Source organism: Lissotriton helveticus, chromosome 7 (assembly GCF_964261635.1).
Source record: "Lissotriton helveticus chromosome 7, aLisHel1.1, whole genome shotgun sequence".
Lineage (NCBI taxonomy): Eukaryota > Metazoa > Chordata > Amphibia > Caudata > Salamandridae > Lissotriton > Lissotriton helveticus.
This window is the reverse complement of record NC_136068.1, coordinates 770,619,084-770,643,506: the sequence shown is the minus strand read 5'-3', so window position 1 is coordinate 770,643,506 and position 24,423 is coordinate 770,619,084. Positions and strand designations below refer to the sequence as shown.

At 46.5% G+C, this 24,423-nt stretch overlaps 1 protein-coding gene across 1 annotated transcript in view; it reads left to right on the top strand.

Annotated features, from left to right (window-relative positions):
• Positions 1-24,423, top strand: part of FSTL4 (follistatin like 4) — a 1,347,217-nt gene that overhangs the window by 1,143,300 nt on the left and 179,494 nt on the right. Inside the window, exon 7 of the mRNA XM_078653328.1 lies at positions 20,022-20,183. Coding sequence (XP_078509454.1) covers positions 20,022-20,183 — 162 coding nt within the window. The remainder of the gene's footprint in view (positions 1-20,021; positions 20,184-24,423) is intronic.

Below are 24,423 nucleotides of genomic sequence, written 5' to 3'. Positions count from 1 at the left end.
TTCTGAATAATGTATGACCCACATGGCATGAAGGGCGAAACGTAGCACACGCCCCCATCGTTTCTCATGCCCCCAGCGAGCCCCTGTATGCGGCGCAATTGCGTTCACATGGCATGAAGGCCAGACACACGCCCCCAGCGTTTCTCACGCCCCACGCATGTCATGCCCCCAGCGTGTCACGGCCCCAGCGTGCCCCTTGATGCTGTGCAGCAACGTAATTGGCGCTTGTATGTATGACTCACATGGCATGAAGGGCGGACACACGACCCCAGCGTTTGTCACGCCCCCAGCGTTTGTCACGCCCCCAGCACACACCCACAGCCTACGATGTGATGGACGTACCACACGCCCCCAGCCCACGCCCACAGTACAACGCAGACACGCCCACAAGGGACTACTTTGCTGGCACGGTTCTTTTACCTTTTAAATGTATGAAGGAGTTGGCCTAACGGCTAAGGCATCGACCTCGGACCTGACCTGGGGAGCTGGGTTCGAGTCTTGGTAACAACGCCAAACATCCTGTGATTCTGGGAAAATCATTTAATCTCCCCGTGCCTAACAAAAATGAACGTGTGTCCTCATGTAACGTAACTGGTGCTATGTAAAGCGCTCTGATACCTGATTCAGTTCGGGTCAAGTTCGCGCTTAATAAAACTCTACAAAAAAAAATATATGGTGGCCGTCTGCATAGCCTATGTCCTTCTGCTGCAAATGCCCTTTCCAACGCTGTATTGGGTGCTGTGATTGGTGCTGTGGTTACTGAGATTACCCGCCTCGTAGGTTTGGGCTCTCTCTTTATAATATTAGTATGGATAGTATAGTATGGATTTTTTGCAATTTTTTTAATAGATTTTTTTATCCGTCTGCATAGCCTATGTCCTTCTGCTGCAACTGCCCTTTCCAACGCTGTATTGGGTGTTGAGATTGGTGCTGTGGTTACTGAGATTACCCGCCTCAAAGGTTTGGGCTCTCTCTTTATAATATTAGTATGGATAGTATAGTATGGATTTTTTAATTTTTTTATACGTTTTGTTATCCATCTGTATAGCCTATCTCCTTCTGCTGCAACTGCCCTTTCCAACGCTGTATTGGGTGTTGTGATTGGTACTGTGGTTACTGAGATTACCTTCCTCAAAGGTTTGGGCTCTCTCTTTATAATATCAGTATGGATAGTATAGTATGGATTTTTTGATTTGTTTTATACATTTTGTTATCCGTCTGCATAGCCTATCTCCTTCTGCTGCAACTGCCCTTTCCAACGCTGTATTGGGTGTTGTGATTGGTGCTGTGGTTACTGAGATTACCCGCCTCAAAGGTTTGGGCTCTCTCTTTATGATATTAGTATGGATATGGATATGGATAGTATGGATTTTTTGCAATTTTTTAAATAATTTTTTTTATCCGTCTGTATAGCCTATGTCCTTCTGCTGCAACTGCCCTTTCCAACGCTGTATTGGGTGTTGTGATTGGTGCTATGGTTACTGAGATTACCCGCCTCAAATGTTTGGGCTCTCTCTTTATAATATTACTAGCAGCCCGTCCCGACGTTGTCCGGGTATGAAATAGAATGTGTGTAATGTGTGTATTTGGCAAGGGCAATATATTTTAAAATCTCGCAGTAGACAAAATTTATTTTTTCATTAGAATAGGGACGGAGAAGGCCCAGCTGCAGCCCTGGTTGATGTTAGCAGGCGTGTGTAATTGGTGTAGTGATCCGCCGCCTGATCCCGGCTACAGCCCTGGTTGATGTTAGCAGGCGGGTGTAATGTTGTTGAATGAGAGAGTTATCAGCCGCGGGTAAATCCGTTTAATGAGAGAGTTGAGTGACAGCGAGTAGGAGAGGCTGCATTAATTGTCCCCGCAGACACGCTCATTTGCGTGTTCCCCCGCTGGAGAACCAGATGCAGGCCTGTTTGATGTTAGCAGGCGCGTGTTCCCCCGCTTGAGGCCCAGCTGCAGCCCTGGTTGATGTTACCGGGTGCATGTAATTAGTGTACTGATCCGCCGCCTTAGCCCGGCTTGAGCCCTGGTTGATGGTAGTAGGCGCGTGTAAATTCATTGAATGAGAGAGTTCAGTAACAGCGCACAGGAGAGGCTGCAGTATCGTTATTTACCAGGCCTCCAGGTGAACACGTTTGTCACACCCCCAGCACACGGCCACAGCAGACGATCTTCTGATTAATATACGACCCACATGGCATGAAGGGCGGAACATAGCACATGCCCCCATCGTTTCTCACGCCCCCAGCGTGCCCCTGGATCCGGCGCAATTGCGTTCACATGGCATGAAGGCTGGACACACGCCCCCAGCGTTTCTCACGCCCCCAGCGTGTCACACCCCCAGCGTGTCACGCCCCCAGCGTGCCCCTTGATGCTGCGCAGCAACGTAATTGGCGCTTGTATGTACGACTCACATGGCATGAAGGGCGGAAACACGCCCCCGGCGTATGTCACGCCCCCAGCACAGGCTCACAGCCTACGATGTGATGGCCGTAACACACGCCCCCAGCACATCGCAGACACGCCCACAACGGACTACTTTGCTGGCACGGTTCTTTTGCCTTTTAAATGTATAGATCAGTTGTCCTAACGGCTAAGGCGCTTGACCTCGGACCTGGGGATCTGGGTTCGAGTCTTGGTAACGACGCCAAACATCCTGTGATACTGGGAACATCACTTAATCTCCCTGTGCCTAACAAAAATGAATGTGTGTCCTCATGTAACGTAACTGGTGCTATGTAAAGCGCTCTGATACCCGATTCAGTTCGGGTCAAGTTTGCGCTATATAAAACTCTGCAAAAAAATATATATGTTTGGTGGCCGTCTGCATAGCCTATGTCCTTGTGCTGCAACTTCCCTTTCCAATGCTGTATTGGGTGTTGTGATTGGTGCTGTGGTACTGAGAATATCCGCCTCAAAGGTTTGGGCTCTCTCGTTATAATATTAGTATGGATGGATAGTATGGATTTTTTGCAATTTTTTATATACTTTTTTTATCAGTCTGCATAGCCTAGGTCCTTCTGCTGCAACTGCCCTTTCCAACGCTGTATTGGGTGTTGTGATTGGTGCTGTGGTTACTGAGATTACCCGCCTCAAAGGTTTGGGCTCTCTCTTTATAATATTAGTATGGATAGTACATAGTATAGTATGGATTTCTTGCAATTTTTTAATACATTTATTTATCCGTCTGCATAGCCTATGTCCTTCTGCTGCAACTGCCCTTTCCAACGCTGTATTGGGTGTTGTGATTGGTGCTGTGGTTACTGAGATTACCCACCTCAAAGGTTTGGGCTCTCTCTTTATAATATTAGTATGGATAGTATGGATTTTTTGCAATTTTTTGTATACATTTTTTATCCGTCTGCATAGCCTATGTCCTTCTGCTGCAACTGCCCTTTCCAACGCTGTATTGGTGTTGTGATTGGTGCTGTGGTTACTGAGATTACCCGCCTCAAAGGTTTGGGCTCTTTCTTTATAATATTAGTATGGATATGTATAGTATGGATTTTTTGCAATTTTTTAATACATTTTTTTTATCCGTCTGCATAGCCTATGTCCTTCTGCTGCAACTGCCCTTTCCAATGCTGTATTGGGTGTTGTGATTGGTGCTGTGGTTACTGGGATTACCCGCCTCAAAGGTTTGGGCTCTCTCTTTATAATATTAGGATGGACTAGCAGCCCGTCCCGACGTTGTCCGGGTATGAAATAGAATGTGTGTAATGTGTGTATTTGGCAAGGGCAATTTATTTTAAAATCTCGCGGTAGACAACATTTTTTTTTCATTAGAATAGGGACGGAGAAGGCCCAGCTGCAGCCCTGGTTGATGTTAGCCGGCGCGTGTAATTGGTGTAGTGATCCGCCGCCTGAGCCCGGCTACAGCCCTGGTTGATGTTAGCAGGCGCGTGTAATGTCGTTGAATGAGAGAGTTATCAGCCGCGGGTAAATCCATTTAATGAGAGAGTTGAGTGACAGCGAGTAGGAGAGGCTGCAGTTATTGTCCCCGCAGACACGCTCATTTGCGTGTTCCCCCGCTGGAGAACCAGATGCAGGCCTGTTTGATGTTAGCAGGCACGTGTTCCCCCGCTTGAGGCCCAGCTGCAGCCCTGGTTGATGTTACCAGGCGCATGTAATTAGTGTACTGATCCGCCGCCTGAGGCCGGCTTGAGCCCTGGTTGATGGTAGTAGGTGCGTGTAATTTCGTTGAATGAGAGAGTTCAGTAACAGCGCATAGGAGAGGCTGCAGTATCGTTATTTACCAGGCCTCCAGGTGAACACGTTTGTCACACCCCCAGCACACGGCCACAGCAGACGATCTTCTGATTAATGTACGACCCACATGGCTTGAAGGGCGGAACATAGCACATGCCCCCATCGTTTCTCACGCCCCCAGTGTGCCCCTGGATACGGCGCAATTGCGTTCACATGGCATGAAGGCCGGACACACGCCCCCAGCGTTTCTCACGCCCCCAGCGTGTCACACCCCCAGCGTGTCACGCCCCCAGCGTGCCCCTTGATGCTGCGCAGCAACGTAATTGGCGCTTGTATGTACGACTCACATGGCATGAAGGGCGGACACACGCCCCCAGCGTTTGTCACGCCCCCAGCACAGGCTCACAGCCTACAATGTGATGGCCGTACCACACGCCCCCAGCACATCGCAGACACGCCCACAACGGACTACTTTGCTGGCACAGTTCTTTTGCCTTTTAAATGTATAGATGAGTTGGCCTAACGGCTAAGGCGCTCGACCTTAGACCTGGGGATCTGGGTTCGAATCTTGGTAACGACGCCAAACATCCTGTGATTCTGGGAAAATCACTTAATCTCCCTGTGCCTAACAAAAATGAATGTGTGTCCTCATGTAACGTAACTGGTGCTATGTAAAGCGCTCTGATACCCGATTCAGTTCGGGTCAAGTTTGCGCTATATAAAACTCTGCAAAAAAATATATATGTATGGTGGCCGTCTGCATAGCCTATGTCCTTGGGCTGCAACTTCCCTTTCCAACGCTGTATTGGGTGTTGTGATTGGTGCTGTGGTTACTGAGATTATCCGCCTCAAAGGTTTGGGCTCTCTCGTTATAATATTAGTATGGATGGATAGTATGGATTTTTTGCAATTTTTTATACTTTTTTTATCAGTCTGCATAGCCTAGGTCCTTCTGCTGCAACTGCCCTTTCCAACGCTGTATTGGGCGTTGTGATTGGTGCTGTGGTTACTGAGATTACCCGCCTCAAAGGTTTGGGCTCTCTCTTTATAATATTAGTATGGATAGTATATAAAATAGTATGAATTTTTTGCAATTTTTTTAATACATTTTTTTATCCGTCTGCATAGCCTATGTCCTTCTGCTGCAACTGCCCTTTCCAATGCTGTATTGGGTGTTGTGATTGGTGCTGTGGTTACTGAGATTACCCACCTCAAAGGTTTGGGCTCTCTCTTTATAATATTAGTATGGATAGTATGGATTTTTTGCAATTTTTTGTATACATTTTTTATCCGTCTGCATAGCCTATGTCCTTCTGCTGCAACTGCCCTTTCCAACGCTGTATTGGGTGTTGTGATTGGTGCTGTGTTTACTGAGATTACCCGCCTCAAAGGTTTGGGCTCTCTCTTTATAATATTAGTATGGATATGTATAGTATGGATTTTTTGCAATTTTTTTAATACATTTTTTTTATCCGTCTGCATAGCCTATGTCCTTCTGCTGCAACTGCCCTTTCCAATGCTGTATTGGGTGTTGTGATTGGTGCTGTGGTTACTGAGATTACCCGCCTCAAAGGTTTGGGCTCTCTCTTTATAATATTAGTATGGACTAGCAGCCCGTCCCGACGTTGTCCGGGTTTGAAATAGAATGTGTGTAGTGTGTGTATTTGGCAAGGGCAATTTATTTTAAAATCTCGCGGTAGACAACATTTTTTGTTTCATTAGAATAGGGACGGAGAAGGCCCAGCTGCAGCCCTGGTTGATGTTAGCCGGCGCGTGTAATTGGTGTAGTGATCCGCCGCCTGAGCCCGGCTACAGCCCTGGTTGATGTTAGCAGGCGCGTGTAATGTCGTTGAATGAGAGAGTTATCAGCCGCGGGTAAATCCATTTAATGAGAGAGTTGAGTGACAGCGAGTAGGAGAGGCTGCAGTTATTGTCCCCGCAGACACGCTAATTTGCGTGTTCCCCCGCTGGAGGCCCAGATGCAGGCATGTTTGATGTTAGCAGGCGCGTGTTCCCCCGCTTGAGGGCTAGTTGATGTTATCAGGCGCATGTAATTAGTGTACTGATCCGCCGCCTTAGCCCGGCTAGAGCCCTGGTTGATGGTAGTAGTGTAATTTTGTTGAATGAGAGAGTTCATTAACAGCGCGCAGGAGAGGCTGCAGTATCGTTACTTACCAGGCCTCCAAGTGAACGCGTTTGTCACACCCCCAGCACACGGCCACAGCAGACGATATTCTGATTAATGTACGACCCACATGGCATGAAGGGCGGAACGTAGCACACGCCCCCATCGTTTCTCACGCCCCCAGCGTGCCGCTGGATGCGGCGCAATTGCTTTCACATGGCATGAAGGCCGGACACACACCCCCAGCGTTTCTCACACCCCCAGCGTGTCACACCCCCAGCGTGTCACGCCCCCAGCGTGCCCCTTGATGCTGCGCATCAACGTAATTGGCGCTTGTATGTACGACTCACATGGCATGAAGGGCGGACACACGCCCCCAGCGTTTGTCATGCCCCCAGCGTTTGTCACGCCCCCTAGCACACGCCCACAGACTACGATGTGATGGCCGTACCACACGCCCCCAGCCCACGCCCACAGCACAACACAGACACACCCACAAGGGACTACTTTACTGTCACGGTTCTTTTACCTTTTAAATGTATAGAGGAGTTGGCCTAACGGCTAAGGCGCTCGACCTCGGACCTGGGGATCTGAGTTCGAGTCTTGGTAACGATGCCAAATATCCTGTGATTCTGGGCAAATCACTTAATCTCCCCGTGCCTAACAAAAATGAATGTGTGTCCTCATGTAACATAACTGGTGCTATGTAAAGCGCTCTGATACCTGATTCAGTTCGGGTCAAGTTCGCGCTATATAAAACTCTGCAAAAAAAATATATATATATATGGTGGCCGTCTGCATAGCCTATGTCCTTCTGCTGCAACTGCCCTTTCCAAAGCTGTATTGGGTGTTGTGATTGGTGCTGTGGTTACTGAGATTATCCGCCTCAAAGGTTTGGGCTCTCTCTTTATAATATTAGTATGGATAGTATAGTATGGATTTTTTGATTTTTTTTATACATTTTGTTATTCGTCTGCATAGCCTAGGTCCTTCTGCTGCAACTGCCCTTTCCAACGCTGTATTGGGTGTTGTGATTGGTGCCGTGGTTACTGAGATTACCCACCTCAAAGGTTTGGGCTCTCTCTTTATAATATTAGTATGGATAGTATATAGTATAGTATGGATTTTTTGCAATTTTGTTAATAAATTTTTTATACGTCTGCATAGCCTATGTCCTCCTGCTCCAACTGCCCTTTCCAACGCTGTATTGGGTGTTGTGGTTGGTGCTGTGGTTACTGAGATTACCCGCATCAAAGGTTTGGGCTCTCTCTTTATAATATTAGTATGGATTACCGAAGTCCCAAAACTGTGTGTTCCTCCTCATACCAAAGGGACTAGATGATGTGATCTCAAAATCCCATGCTCACTTGAACATCTGTATTACTCCCATGTGTAATTGAATGCAAACACATATTTGGATATTAAAAAAATAGCCATCATATTAGACATCACATTTATAAATCCGCACAAGTATAAAATCCATTTTTGTCACGATTGAAGCAATCAAGTATGACTAGAAGCGATTCAAGATCACCATTTTAACTTAGTCAAAGTAAACAACAAACATATGGGGAGATGATACACTATACCTGATTAATGATACAAATCAGGCACAAGCAAGGAAAATCAATAAATAATCACACCACCACTATTTTGTAGTCAAACAAACAACATGGTCATCACCAGATCTCTGGAACTTCAACAAAGTATTACACCATCCAATTGATGCAATACCCATATAAGAAACCTACGAAGTATAATCTTAGTTGATTGGAGGTCACCTTTTTAACTTAATCAAGACAAAAAACGAATGTAGATATGATCTTATGTACCGGATTAGTGACACACCTCTGGGCACAAGCTGGGAAAACCAATAGAAAAATACCCATCACAATGTTCTTGTCAGTTAACTACTGTAAGTAAACGTCTCACAATGGTCATCACCAGATCTCTGGAACTTTAGCAAAGTAATACAGCATCCATCTCATGTAATATCCCACTTGTACCTACGTTTTCACAAAGTGACTCCCAATCAAAAGGAAAAAAACTGTCATCATAAAATACCACACTACCCACCTCGACAAGTCTTGACATCCAAACATGCATTGTGGCATTGTAAATGCCCACCATGTTGGATGCGCCATTTAAAGAATCAAAAACCAATCAAACAACATTACATCACAACATCAAAACAAATGGGCATATCAGTGATCAATTCAGTAAATACATGTCACACTTTTAGAGTGATTAAGAAACACCAAACAAAGGGGGTAGGCAAGACTGAATATGTCGAGTATGATGGTGGTTATATTGATAAAAGACAGTGGCCCACACAATCAGTAACAAGATTAAATAAAATAAAAAATCTGCATCCTTTACTGAACCACACAAATTCCAACTTCAAAATATATATCATAGAGTTTTGAATGACTGCCAAATTAGATGTACAATTTGAGGGATCATGAACCAATGTTATACCACATGAACAATAATGGTGATTGATTAAGAGACTGACGTTTAGCATCTTAACATGAAAGAGTGAGAGTAATGAGAACAAAGCATAACCAAAAACCCCAAGGAACACAACTGAGAAAAAATTAATTGTTATCACCTAACTTTACTGATTCTGTCAAGCTGACCTAAATCAATGACATATGTGATTGTCTTGTTTGCTTTTTTATCTCTCCCCTATTCCATCTAATTACTGTGATGTATTTTTAATATGTTTCATTTAATTATGCTTTGTTGGTTTTCAATAAGTCTGCATTGATTATTGACAAGGAGACTTTTTGATTACATTTGTAATACGATCTTTTTTACTGATGTGTTTGACATCTGCTTTAATCAGGATTATGGGGGGTGTATGACGACTGTGACAGTGTATATGTATGTAACCTGCTAATGAACAAGTGATCCCAAAGGGAATTATATTTTGACCTGACAGACTATTTCGGAGCCCTGTCCCTTTGGTCTGGGGGTCCCTCTAACTGCATTGACTTGGCTGACTACATTATACAGAAAGATGAGAGAAATGTCTATAAATATGGCACATTAAGTGGTCATATTATTTCCATAGTTTGGTATTTTTACACACAGTAATAGCATTACCAATATCAGTATCACACCTGACTAAACAAAACAGTATCTAAAATGTGACTTGTCAAACTTGGTAATGAGCCTGCCATTACATCACTATGGGTTGTGCGTTTCTGATAACTTTTGATCCATTTGAGCTGGAATCATTGCATGTTGAATATCTGCAATTTATACTCCAGATAGTGGATTACATGGTAACTGCAGTAAATCTATAATTATGTTGAAAATGCCCTAGTTGAAGAATCGCATAATTTAACTAGCAATGTTTTTATCCCTTATCCAAGCCCTTATGCTGTTACCAAAGCTAACCACAAGTCAAACCTAAGCTTAGAAGTCCAAAATTAGATGTTATTAATTGTTTCATGAAACAAAATGTCTTCAAATTCTTTTTCATTCCAGCAGAGGGGTTGTGTTCATAATGTGGTCTTCAATTTAATGTGATGTGAATTAAATCATCTGAGACAAAGCATATTCATTTTGCTCCTCACTTTCTATGATTCTACTGCTCTTGTGGTTTTAAGGTATCCCTAGATTTCTAAGTTGTGCTATCCTGCTGTTACCAAATCAACTTAATTGTTTGATAATTCCTACCGAATGCTATAAACAATAAAGTAGCCAATGATTGAACATATAACCACCAATTCAGGCCACAGGCATGAGTTTCATGCATTATGTCAAATTCACCTATGATTCTATGATGAAAGGAATCGCAGTTTTTGCGACTGCAGCTCGATACTCCTTGTTCTTCTTACCCCCCTTTCTTTTCATTTGAGCGGGGTACTGTATCACTGCAAGCCTCTTGTACTCTTCCAGTGCCAATACAATCACATACCCCTCTTACACTCAGGCATTTTTCCAGAGATACTCTAACTTAGACTCTGGGATTCTATTGTCAAACTGCTCAATCGTAACTGCAAAGTACAATTGGTGGAAAAGATAGTCATGAAAAAACAATTACCCAAGAACACACATCATGCAACTCAAATCCAAATCACCTCCATCAAAAATATTTTTAAACACATTTTATAGTAGTTTTTTGCTTTTACATACCTTAACCACATGGAAAGTACACTGCAAACATATCAGATTGTAGATGTACATGCACTGGTTCGCACAAATGCCAATATGTTTGTGTAATCTTCAGCAGAAATCTTTGCAGGTAAGTTTTAGTTTTGTGAGACGTGTGGTATCTAAGTGATATTTAGCTCCCAGTAGACTATCTGATATTTCTTGCCATTCATGCAAAACATTAGGCAATATCTAAACAATCCATATCAACTTCATGCTGATTTCTTCTGCCAGTTATTATGACATAAGGTAAACCCGATAATCCTCAGAATCTGAGGTTTAGGTATATATAAATCATCTACTGTGTCTTCTGGAAACATTTTTGAACAAGGTATTACTCATCGAGATGTTAAAAAATGGTCCACTTCGCACTTAGCTAAGACATAATTATGCTCCATGTTTTTCCAGCTATAGGAGGGTTTGTTTCTTCAAGCAAAACACAGCACATGTCAATTATTACATCATTAGGGTGTTCCAAAAGGTGATTTAAATCATTTGCTGCCTGATACAGTACACTCAGGTGTCACCTCATTACACCTAATTGAGAGTGTATCCCATATCCTCTTTTCTCCTGATGAAGGCTCGGTTCTAAAATTATCCTCAAACGGGTCGAAACTTTAACACCATCACAAATAACATGCTTGAATTGTGTCAATTATGAATGGCCAAAACATTGAGTTGACTGTTTGCCTACTGTGCATTCAGCTCAGATTCCCCTAAAACAAGCTCCTTTTGTGTTTCTAATATGCTTTTGTACTATATCACTTCACCTCCACAAACACTGTGCCAATGTAACTCACCTTTTGTAAAACCCTAATATGTTTTATCACCCATTTTTAACAAGCCCCACTGAAGCTCCCACATTTCAGAGATAATCTCCCCATTCTTAACCCTCACAGTTAGATGGGTATGTAGCTCAGTATGTATGGACCACAATTCATCTGTTCTGCAAGCGTATTTTTCTACGTTGTCATGAATTTGGAGAAGTTTATATTTACAATTTTTGCATATTGTTGAACACTGTGAGCTAACATTTATCGACTCAAATCAAGGAAGTAGAATCATACAAATACAGGTTTAGGAGACATCTCAAAATAGCTTTGACGATATATGATTAGAACTGGATGGAATGGAGAGCACAAGGACATTAAAATAAGTAGTTTAAGAACAGGTATAAATATTGTAGTAGTAAAAGGGTGCATGGAAATTTCCAAGTGCATCGAATTCCACAATGAAAGTAGCATAAACGAAAACCAGTTTACAACCAAACATTCAATATAACCAGTTATTCTCCAAATCTCAATTCACAATGCTTCGTTGGGTGGTTTCTGCTGCAAATTAGCATATTCATGGACTTCTTTCCAGGGGCATGGCCAAGCCAGCCAAGATGGCGGACGCACCTCCTTAGTGCTCCGTTCAGCTGCCCATGTAACAGCGATGAAACCCTGCCTTAAACTGACTAATCACTAGCGGGAAGAGACTTGGCGAATGCGGTTACCTGCTGGGCTTCGGCGGAACCTTCAAATATGATCAACCGGACGTAAATGTTGCAAAACGGCCCCAGCCCGAATATTCCCAGCCATAAAATGGCGGCGCCCAGTGTCGATACTCTGTGACGGAGCGGTAGCCCAGAGAAGCCTCCTGCACCCACAGCGGGGATGCCCGCGATACCAATGGGAGCCAGCGGTACCCCAACGAGACCGGTGAGGGGGACAGCATAAAAGCAGACATCGGGACTCAGCTTGCACCTGGAGCCGGAGACGCGAAAAATGGCGGCACCCATCGGCCGATGACACGAAACTGGACTGTAGCCCGTGCCAAGTCTTGAGCCCTTGACGAGAGAAGCCGTGCTGTGGGTGAGAGTTCATCGCGCCCCGAGTGGGGCCCGGAGGTGCGGTCACCCAACAGCGGAGATCGGGGCCCACCTTCCGCTGGAGGTGTAGACGCAACACGGCAGCACCCATCGGCTGCGGGTGGTGAGGCCTGGGGAGCGGGGAAGGAAGTGCGACCCCCAACCGGCCGACATCTACGGTGAGTGCCCCTGGAGAGCTGCTGGGACATTGAAATGCCTGCGTGAGCGGAAGGGGAGAGGTGGATGTGTGACCGGTGACCCCGATCCCCCCTCTGCGGCAAACGGCGCTAAGAATTGAGGCGGCAGGTTCCCGGGGGTAAACGCAGAGTGACACTCGTCGGGGAACAGAAACGGAGGGACGGGGAGGGCGCAGGACCCCCCCCCAGACCCCCCTCTCATCCCGAGGTGGAGCACACCCCAGCAACCCCTATGCTCAGGACCACGCGGAGCTGTGCCCAGTATACCCACAGGAGGCAAGACACCCGAGATACAACAGAGGTCTGAGAATCATACGAGCTGCCTAGTCGGGGGGAGTGCGACCCCCCTCGGGATTTTGAACATTGGTCCAGCAATGCGGTACCAATTCGCAACTTGACACCGGAGGACAACAGTGGGCACTCACCAGGGGGAACCAGAGGGTCATACAGAGAAGTGACAGGGCGGAGACCGGGGTGTGCGGATGAGACTCTTACCTAAGGCAACAGGGAGTGGGAGCAAGCAACACTCGCAGGAAATCGATAGCCCTGGAGTACGCCTCCGAGTATAGCGACGTGACCTGGGAATATTCAGCAGGGCCGCAAAAACGACACGGCAGATGAGCGAGAGGGTCACATGATCCACCAGACCTGACAAAGTGGTGGTGCATGTTGACCGACCCCGGAGGTAGCGAAGCAGCCCAGAGGCCTGACCACGCAGGGCGAGCCCACCGAAGGCCCTGACCGGCAGAGATAACAGACGGGCATGCACCTCCCATTCAGAGGGAATAGACAAGCAACAATAGACCCCGCCGCAGAGCGCAAGGGTTGCACCAAGGCAGCGGGCATGAGAGGGCCCCCGCAGACTCCTCGGCCTCCCTTCTCACCGCGGGACCCCTGGGGATGCTGAGGTTCCGGGTCACATCCCGACACTGATGCCAGCGGGTGCCACCGGCTACATGATCATCGGCAGAGTCCCACATATCACACGGGATCAGGAGCCGCACTAAGCGGAGAGAAAGGAGACGGACCGCGCCCCCACGGGCGAGTCCTTTGCAGCCAGCACATACAGCGTGCGCCATAGGGATCCCTTACCTCACCGAAGTGGACATGGGGAGACAACAACGTACATTGACCACGACGCCGGCGCAGGCACCAAGGAAGCAGCCTCCTCAGGACCGTCGGGGAGACAGCAGAACGGGGAACCACCGCAAGCGGAGGATACGTCAACGAAACTGGACAAAGTATTAGCAGCTATTGAACACTCCCGGGTGTCTATGGAAAACAAATTTGGTGAGCTGGCCACGGACCTCAACCTCCTGAGAGACGATCACAGAAAATTGGCTGAAAAGGTGCACCAAGGGAAAAAACGTTCCATGAAATGGAGCCGCAGATACAGACACACTAGGAGGCCATCAAGGACCTACAGACCAAAGTGAATTACCTGGAGCGCTAGACAGATGATTTGGAGGGACGCTCTCGCCGGAGCAAGATACGAATCCTGAACTTGCCGGAAGGAGTGGAGGGGACGGACCCCATACAATACATAGAAACGTGGATTCAGACATTCCCCCAAGCCCAAGACCTATCGCCATTCTTTTCTGTAGAGAGGGCGCACAGGGTCCCAGCCCGGAAACCGTCTGCGGGCTCCCCGCCCAGGCCGTTCTTGCTGAAACTGCTGCATTATCAAGACCGGGATGCGGTACTGTGAGCGGGCAGGCAAGCGAGAACACTCAAAGTTGAGGACAGCACGTCATGCTGTTCCCGGACTATTCCCAACGTCAACGGGCCACATTCCTCACGGTGAAACAAACCCTGCGCCAAAACAACGTGCAGTATGCACTCCTCTTCCCGGCCCGTCTTAAGATTATCCACGGAGGATCTACACACTTTTTCATGGACCCAGCAGACGCAAGAAATTGGTTGGAACAACACAATGACGAACTACCGGAACGAAGACCCACGCCTCATAATAGACTCCCCGACAAAAGAATACGGCACACTAAATGGATCACCCTCACACAACTGGGTCGACCGTCGGTCCCCGGCATCAGGAACTCCCCAGATCTAGAACAAATAATAGCGGATCACAGAAGGGCCTTGCAGGCGGCGGCGGGTGCCCGATCTAAGAGAGACAGTTCGGAGGGGGAACATGGCCCACATCTCTTCACATCAGAGGAAGAGAAACTCAGCGACACAGCCAGGGCGCTAACCACAAGTGGCAACGTTAGAACACCCCCACACGAAACGGACTAGAGACAGTACGAGATGTACAGTTTGGACTTATTGTGCCAAGCAATAGGCCCCTTATGTTGGAACTGTTTTCCTGAAGTTGTGTTTAAGTTCCCCCTTTCCCATCGCCTTCCCGATACTCATGTGAGAGTGAACAACTGGAACATTCTTAGTTATATGAAGGGTGGTTCCGCGGGTGGAGGAGATATCGCCTGTATGGAGGGACAGAACCGAAAAGTAACTCACACAAGTAACTACAAATATGACGAAAATCCCTAACACAGACGTTACATTTATTACACTTAATGTGAGGGGACTCCATACAGCCAGTAAACGCTACTCGGTATATGCATATTTAAAGCGGCAGCAGGCACACATAGCCCTTTTACAAGAGACCCATCTAACAACACTGGAGGCGGAACGATTGCAGCGGAAATGGAGAGGCAGCATCTGTGCCACCGGGTACTCAGCGTTTGCCAGGGGGACATTAATTTGGATCAGACCAGGCACCCTTTTCAGAGAACAAGCGAGGGTGGTAGACAAGGAGGGACGGTATGTGCTAATAGAGGGATTACTGGATGGGCAACCGATCCTAATTGGCAGTATATCTGCCCCTAATGTAGAACAAGATGTGTTCTGGAACCACCTCACAAAAACACTAGCTCAGTATACACACACCCCCTGGATATTGGGTGGAGATTACAATTGTGTGTTAGACACTGGTCTGGACCATTCCCACCCCCCACCAGCACGTTCACCAATCCACGGGCAAAAGGAACTTTTCAATATATGGGTAAAACACTGGGCATTGGTAGATGCATGGAGGGCACGCCACCCCATCACCAAACTGTGCTCATTCCATTCCATACCTCATAATCTACGGGCGCACCTAGATAGATTCCTATGCTCGGCACCCTTATACCCCAAAGTACAACACACAGACTACCTAGGAAGGGTGCTCTCAGACCTCGACGCCCACTCGCTAACCCTCAGGTGGAGACCGCCCAACCCCCCAGTACCCACATGGAAACTGCCACGGGAATGCCTCACGGACCAGACCTTTACACATGACTACGGGGAACATTTACAGGAACACTTCACAGTGAATGCGGGTACAGCGTCTTCGCGACTCCTAGAGTGGGATGCACACAAGGTAGTGGCGAGGGGTCACTGTATACAGCAGGTAGTGGGTGTACGCAACACACTAGAGACAGCACTACAAGACTCAGAAAACACCTTAGCGACCCTGTTGAAAAAGGAGGACCGTGGAGAAGCCACCCCGGCACAAGTAGCCAAAGCCAAAATAAGATAAGCGGAAGCACTGAGGGACCTCCGCAAATATAATTTTAGAGCATAGGCTGTCAGGGTACATCGGGAGGGCAACAGGGGAGGTACGCTTCTAGCCTGGCTTGCTAGACAAGACCCCGACGTGAAGCCAGTCACAGAAGTGAGAGATCAGACGGGACGACTTCAGACCTCCCAACCCACAATAATGCAAGTCTTCCACGCATATTATTCTGGTATCTACCAGGCCCGAGACAGGGAGACCCTCAAGCCATTGACAGATTTTTCGATGCACTAACACTCCCCCAGATCCCACAAGCGGACAACAAATTATTAGAGAAAAAGATCCGGCCTGAGGACATCAAGCACGCGATAAGAGCTTTGGCCCGGAACAAGGCCCCAGGGTTGGATGGCTTCCCCCTTAAATATTATAGCACATTTTTGGCCCACTTAGTCCCACGACTAGTCATTATGTATAATGATGCATTAGACAGAGGAGAGCTGCCAGGGTCCCTAAGGGAATCGATAATAGTCACATTTCTAAAACCACATAGAGACTCTACAATCCCATCCTCCAACAGACCAATCACGCTACTCAATGCGGACTGCAAAATACTGGGTAAAATACTGGCAGAGAGATATACTCAAATCCTTATCCCACTAGTACACTCAGACCAATGTGGCTTTGTCCCAAACCGCACCACGTCACAAAATATACGCAGACTGTTTCACATTCAGGACACAACGGGGGAGCGGTTTCCCAACGCGGCATGCCTAATCCTAGACCTAGAAAAAGCATTCGACACCCTATTATGGCCATATCTATTCGAGGTCCTCCGGAGAAACAATGTCGGCCCGGGTCTCATAGCATACACAAAGCTCCTATACACGCACCTCACATCTCGAATCCGGATGGGTAAATATATCTCCCCAGAGTTTAAAGTGGAAAGGGGAACTAGGCAGGGATGCCCTCTGTCACCCCTCCTGTTCGCCCTCGCGGTAGAATCCCTGGCAATACGCCTAAGACGGGAGGGAGACGATTGGGGCATACCACTAGCCGATACCATGCACTGTGTGTCCTTGTATGCGGACGACCTACTAATCTTTGTCCGAGATGCCACTAAAGATCTAACGGCCGTATGGAACACTTTAGGAGACTTTGCGGAGGTCTCGGGCCTCAAGATCAACTGGGAGAAATCCTCGCTTTACCCGATGAGCCCCCACTTGGCCCCATTCGAGGCCCAGATTGGTGCCCAATCTCTCATATGGAATGCAGAGGTCCCTAGGTATCTGGGAGTACGGCTGTACCACACCCCAGAAGATTTATATGAGGGGAACCATCGTAAGGCGTTGGCAGGGCTTAGGTCGGCAGTGGGTTTCTGGAAAACGTTACCGCTGGCCCCTTACGGCCGAGTGGCGTTGGCAAAAATGATAATGGTCCCCCGGCTATTGTATTATTTCACAAATCTCCCCATAATCCCACCAAGACCATTCTTTAAAGAGTTAAATAGTCTGCTTCCCGAGCTCATATGGGGTGGAGGACGGCGACGGGTTGCGTTGTCAACGCTCTATCTACCCACAACGAAGGGGGGCTTGGGAGCACCAGCGTTCAAAGCTTATTTTTTAGCAGCGCAACTCCAGTGGCTATTGTATTGGACGGCGGGGTGACACATAGGAGAGACTATCACCAGGGACGGCCCTATGCCACGGCCGGCAGTCCACAGACTGCTACTGCCAGGTAGTAAACCTATACGCACAAGGCCACTACAGATGTCCATAGCCCGCACCTGTATGATGAGAATACATAGGATGTCTAAAACGAGACCGCCGTACTCGCCCCTGTTGCCGTTGGTGGGTTTTCCTAAAAGGGACGCATACTACACAGCAGGGGCCCTCCAGGTATGGACAGACCTGGCAGTTACGGAGGTGGAATCATTATTTGAAGAGGGACAGTTGAAGACATATGACCAGATGATGGAACAGTATGACCTCCCACCGGGGCAATTTCTATTACATAGGCAGATACTGGATAGCAGCTGGAGGCACTGGAATCCAAACACAGGGGAAACTCCAACACACCCAGTAATTCACACGATTCTCCATATGGGAGTAGGGCGGCATCTGGTCACTTGGCTGTATAGAGCAATACGCGAGCTGATCCTCCTGTCCCTTCAGCCCCTACGTCAGAAGTGGGAAACGGACATAGGATGGATAGTCTATGACAAAGAATGAGCGCAGCTCTGGAGTACCCAAAAAAAGTCTCCAGAAATGCGCGATTCAGGAACATACAGTTCAATATCCTCCATAGGGCCTACCTTACACCGCACTGCCTCCGTCAATTCTTCCCTGATACACATTTTGAGTGCCCCCGCTGCCAAACCCCAGCAGCAGACTTTAGACACATGATCTGGGACTGCCTCACGCTTAGTGGTTTCTGGAGCAGGGTTTATCGGACACTCACAGAAGTCACCAGTATCACAACCATGTCCACATGGGAGGCATGTGCGTTCGGGATCTTCCGCAGGCGGAACACTGAAAAAACACAATATAGATTCATGTCCCTTGCCATCCTCTTGGCGAAAAGAGGAATATCCATGTACTGGAGGTCCCCTACAGGACCCTCGGAGGCGGCCTGGATAGGCCCCATGACTAAATGGGGAAAGGCTGAGGAAGCGACACTCCGTGAGGAAGAATTGAAGGGAATCCGCAAACACCCCATCTCTCTAGAATGGGCACAATTGATGCATGCTTTTACACAAGCAACGAACCAACCGGAGACACCCGCGGCCTCACAACACATGGCCCAACCGGTCGACCCGACCCCCTCTATCTCAGAAGCACCGCAACAAAACCGATCACCCCGGGCCCATGCGCGAACGGTATCCCCACAGAGCGGTCATCCCCCCTGATGGAGTGAGGACCACCACAGAAACCTGAGTTAATCGGTCCCCTCCACCCTTCACCCTGCGCACACTGCCAGATATCCACACCTAGTTTGACACAAATATCCAGGGATATAAGCAATCCCACCTGAACACAGTCGGAAACTTCCCACTCCCCATTACCCCCTCCCTCCCTATGGTTGGCCCCAACGGTTAATAAAAAGTTTACTAGTTTACACTGGAGAGGTACATCCACCAGTGAATACCTGGGAACGCATTTAGACACGATCGACACGACAACATCAAGAGACACACAACATGACACCTTCGTCAGGTACACCTGGAGAGACGGATACTACATAAGTTGAGACGCAGGGTCACCGCTGCGCTGAGAAGGGTGTATCTACCTTGCCCGACGAATTCTCATTATACTGTGCACAACACGGTCGCTCCAGCAACATGTTGTATGTACACGTGGATCAGTCACCTTACTAACAGTTGGTCAGTACTATATGCATGTATGGAATTATGTATGTGGTTCTACTTGTTAATATATTTTTCGTAACGCTGCACTACTGTATTGTACTAAAAATTTTGAAATTGAATGCAAAAACCCAATAAAAAAATGTCAACAAAAAATAATTCATGGACTTCTTTCCAATACAAACAAGTCCCCATCTTCTTTGTACAAGTTGTGCAAATCTTGCAGTCAACATGCATGCGAATTACCTTATGTACACGTCTGTTTCAAATCATACAACTTTTGAGGGGCATTCGTCTGAATTCGGAATTTCGCAGAAAAAAGATAAGGAGTGCAAAACTGATTTAAACAACTGATTCACACCATTTTTCTCTAGGCAAAAATGCCCACAAAATTAGAACACAAGATGAGCAAGATGGTTCTTGTGCAGATATGTGTACGATCTTGTTAATTCTGCAATATTAAGTGAGGTTAGTTGCTTTTGCAAAGTAATCCTGTATATCTGTGATTGCATTAGAATGTTGTTTCGGTGGACTGCAAGTAATGCAATTGCTTCCATCAAAAAGTTAATGTGATTTGAACGTATTTCCTTTTTCAGTTCCTCCGGTGATCAGAGTGTACCCGGAAACACAAGCTCAGGAGCCTGGAGTTTCCGCCAGCCTCAAATGCCATGCAGAGGGCATCCCCAGCCCCAAGATCACATGGTTAAAGAATGGAATTGATATTATACCAAAACTGTCAAAACAACTAACCCTGCTAGGTAAGCTCCTGTGCTGGTATGTACCCTGGTTACATGCAAGTGCTTAGCCAAAAGTTGTATTTCAATGTGTTTCGCAGTCATTCCTTCACTCCGTTCATTCATTCATTCAACATCATTTATATTGACAAATGTATATAGTTAAGTGCAGTATGGGTTCAATATCAATAAGTTTACTGATTATAAATGTTTAGTGATGTGCATTGAAATTTCAATATGGCCAACAGAGTATGCCCTTGAACAACCACACAGGAGCACAACGAATTATGTGGACTGGTGCCTACAATTCTGCAAAATACATAATTGTAGATTAACAAGATCAAGGAATTTCTTTATTAACAAGCATAGGCAAAGGCAATATGTCGGAATTGCATTTTCAATTACAAGTCAAACCTACTAACTTTGTCAATGATTTCTAATTTATTGGTGGTTGATATGAAGGTTTCAGAATATCAGAAGGCATTTTACTTGTTGGAGGTAGTGCTGGGTTTCACCAGTGGCACTCAGGTTCACCCAGCGCTGGAGACTGGAGACAGGCTGAATGCAGGAGCTGCTATAGAGGGGGTGTGGTGAGCCTATGACAGAGCCACCACTCCCAGCACCGGAGCTCTGACCACACACAAGCCTAGTTTGTAAAGCCTATGACAGTGTAGCTGGTAGTGTTAGACTGCCACGGTGTGAGGTGTGAGAGTGTCATTGGTACCGTGTGAAAGCTAGTCACTGAGAGGTGGGAGAGACTTAGCAAGTAACTTTAAATGCCAAGTCATTGTGGCAGAACACTGCGCATTCAGGCCCTGCAGTGGCAGAGCCCTGAGACAGGTTTGAAAGGCGGATGCTGCAGGTGAGGCAAGCAGTGCAGTAGGCTCACTCATAGCATTTAACCTACAGGCCCTGGGTATATGGGATGCCACTGTACAAGGAAATTACAAGTAAATTACATATGCCAAACAGGTGTGAGCCAATCATACCAAGTTTAAAGGAGAGAGCACATGCACTGTAGAACTGAATTGCAGTTGCAAAGTGCCCTGAGTCCTAAAGCTGGGTCAGAACAGGTCAGAAGAAATACAGGAGGAAGGCAAAACGTTTAGGAATAATCCTGCAAAAAGGGCCAGGTTGAACAGTGGACTTCTAGTCTGTGATGGGCTTGAGAGTGCCTCCAGTAGCATGTGAATACTACTCTGTGAATAGTGTGCGTGTGCTGTCCGTAAATAAAACTTCTACTTTGTGAGGGGTGAGAGTGGTTTCTTAGTGTGCTACTTCTAGTCTGTGAGGGGACGTAAATTGCAGTTATTAATGCAGTGACTGCTAGTCTGTGATCTAAATGAGAGTGCTGTCTGTAACGTAGTGTACCTGGTTGAAAGAAAGAGCAACAGCATGTGGGAAGAGACTTCTTTTACAAAAATGTAGACATCCACGATGTGGCCTTATCCAGAATTTCCTGGACAATCCAGCCAGTCAGTGACTTAACAAGGCTTGGCCAAATTAACGGATGGGTGAACAGAGCTGACCAAAAATCCATTTCTGTGTGTGTGTGTGTGCCTGTGTGTGTGCATAGTGCTGTATCCGGACACAAGTCTTTCCAGGCAGCTGAAACTATATGTAGTCACACCTAATAAATATATTGATCTTTGGCAGCACCGTCGTACAAGTAGAGGTGGCAGCATAAAAAGGCACAAGTTCTGCAGCACCAACGTCTGAATTATTAGCACAACTGCTCAGAACATCACACCCAGAAATAACGGTCTAAATGATTTGAAAATAAATAATGAAAATAATTCAGAACTCAGTAAGAACCCGCAGTTCTCACCGTCATAAATGAAAACGGAAAAATTCTAATAGCGCCTGCTTCTCCAAAGCGGCCAAGTTTTGTTTTTAGGGATGTCATTTCCATCCTCGCTTATATTGTTTTGCTCGCGTTGTTCTGAGAGTGCTTCAATTCATCTTCACTTACCAAGAAGTGCTCTAATTTTGACTATCCAAATAACACTTCACACTTGGTAAGTCAGTTAAGAAGTAAAACTTTTCCTTTCTGTCTTTCTACTCCTCTTCCATGAGCCTAGTTTGGTAAGCCGTCTTTTTACGGGAAAATATACGGACACAACCGTTAATTAGACAATGGGAAATGAAAACACATATGTTTTGTAATGCTTATCACTAAGGGTTACCCCATCTCCAAAGGTTCTCAATTTGTGTTTAAGAGAAAATTGAAGAGTGGCGTGAAAATACACTTGCCCATGACAATGCAATGAAATTGAATGGGAAAACAGGGATTACAACTCTGGCGTCCTAGTTCCACAATCGCTAACCAGTCCACTGCAACACAGGACATACATACGCTCTAACCACGACCATTATAAAGCAAGGGTCTAGATACATTGCACTTTACATAATAGCATTTAACACACTTACTTTAGGGTGTGTGGACATTTCTAAACGATGCAAGGTAGATCAATTGACCTATAAACTTACTGTTATCAATAAAAATAATAATAAGGTCCAGAAATGAATAGCTTTCCATTTCAAAAGAGATGGGTATTATTTGAACAATAATTCAATGATACTAAAAACAGGGACCTCAGAAGGACAGGCCTAGTCTGTTGGCATTTGAACCAGTGACCATCTCAGAAAATGCATTGTTACTGGCATTCAAATCTGTAACCTGCCGATGGCATGGCAAATGCGTCCATTCCACTGTGCTATATTGTCTAGATTGAAACTTACACACGCCCACACACATATACACACACAGCCACACAACACTCTCTCTTGAGCATCAGCAGGCAGGTGCTCATCACACTAATATTTCTTACTGGGTCTTGAAAGGTTGACATGGAGGGTTCATTCAGATCACTGTAGCAAGAGCGCAGCACACAGAGCTATTTTAGTGAGATGGGATTTACCAACTGCTCTAAGATTAGTTTAGCAGGTGTAGTAACACACCAAGATATCTCACCAACCTGCTTGAGCCTTACATTTAGGCAGGAATGGAGGTTGGCTAGAGTGGACCCAACTTTCCTGGTCACACACAAGACCTCAGTATTGGCATATTAGTTGTAGGTGAGTATGACAACGTGGGTTTTGTAGCTGAAGTTCCACATGTAGAAGGTGTTGCTGTTCATGAGGTTGTTGACATGGGAAGATATGGTAGGGGGTGTTTTCGGACAAGACATAGGCAGCCGTTTAGGTTGTCCTTAGTTCTGAATAGGGTGCTGACGGCAAAACAGTCATGGGCCAAAGCAGGCTCTCTGTAACATCGTCATGGGTAACTCCAACATTTCGCCCCTTGTCCTGTCTGGGGAAATTGATATGTAACTCTGATGGACAAGGAGGGCTTTATACATCAGAGCATACTGACCATTACATTTTTGGACCGGGAGAGTGCACCACGGCCAGCATGTATGCATGCTGCTGGATTCAGGCAGCGTGGATGTCACCAGCCGTGTTGGAATGATCATTAACAAATTGAACCTGAACCAGCAAACAGAGGCTCTGTTATTGTGGCAGAGGAAATGCAGATGGAGAAAGGAATCAGTACCGGCTTCCAGAGCCTGCATGATGGCACTAGTAGCGGTAGCAGGAAATTAACCCCAACAATATACAGGGGAAATTGGGAAATGGCCCAGCAGCAGCCCTCCAGGTCTGGACCAACTTTCCTATATGTCTGCCATATGTTATGGGCTAAACTCTAACAGGGCTTACCCAAATTAGCCAAAGTGTGAAGAATGCTTACCAAAAGCCCCGTTCTGTATATGTGTATGTTGTATATGTTATCTGTGTTTAATTTGTGTTGTGTGGTGACAGTAATCTTTTCAGACAGCTAAAGATGTCTTTGCCAGACCAAGATGGGGGAAGAAGCTCTGCAAGGAATTCAGTGATTAAGGGAAGGTGTTCTAGATGGCCTAGGGAAGGCTTTCTGCCATGTGTGCTCCAAGGTCCACACCGATTCATCTCACATCCACCTCATTTTGAAATTTTCCAGTACTGAGCTGGACTACAAACTGGTGGTGTTAGCCAACTTTCAAGCCTTTCACAATTAGTGCAAGCTAACAGGGCGAACCAGTGAAGTCCAAAGAGACCATGGAGTAAATGCCACTCATGGCTTTTTGGTTAACTAATGGACATATACATGAGCAGGAATCTGGGGGCATGGGGAGGACTGTGCCAATTTGGCACGACAAACGTATCTGTGTACGATGACCTATCATAGAAATGTCATGCGGCAGCTGAGGTGGCATCCCACGCA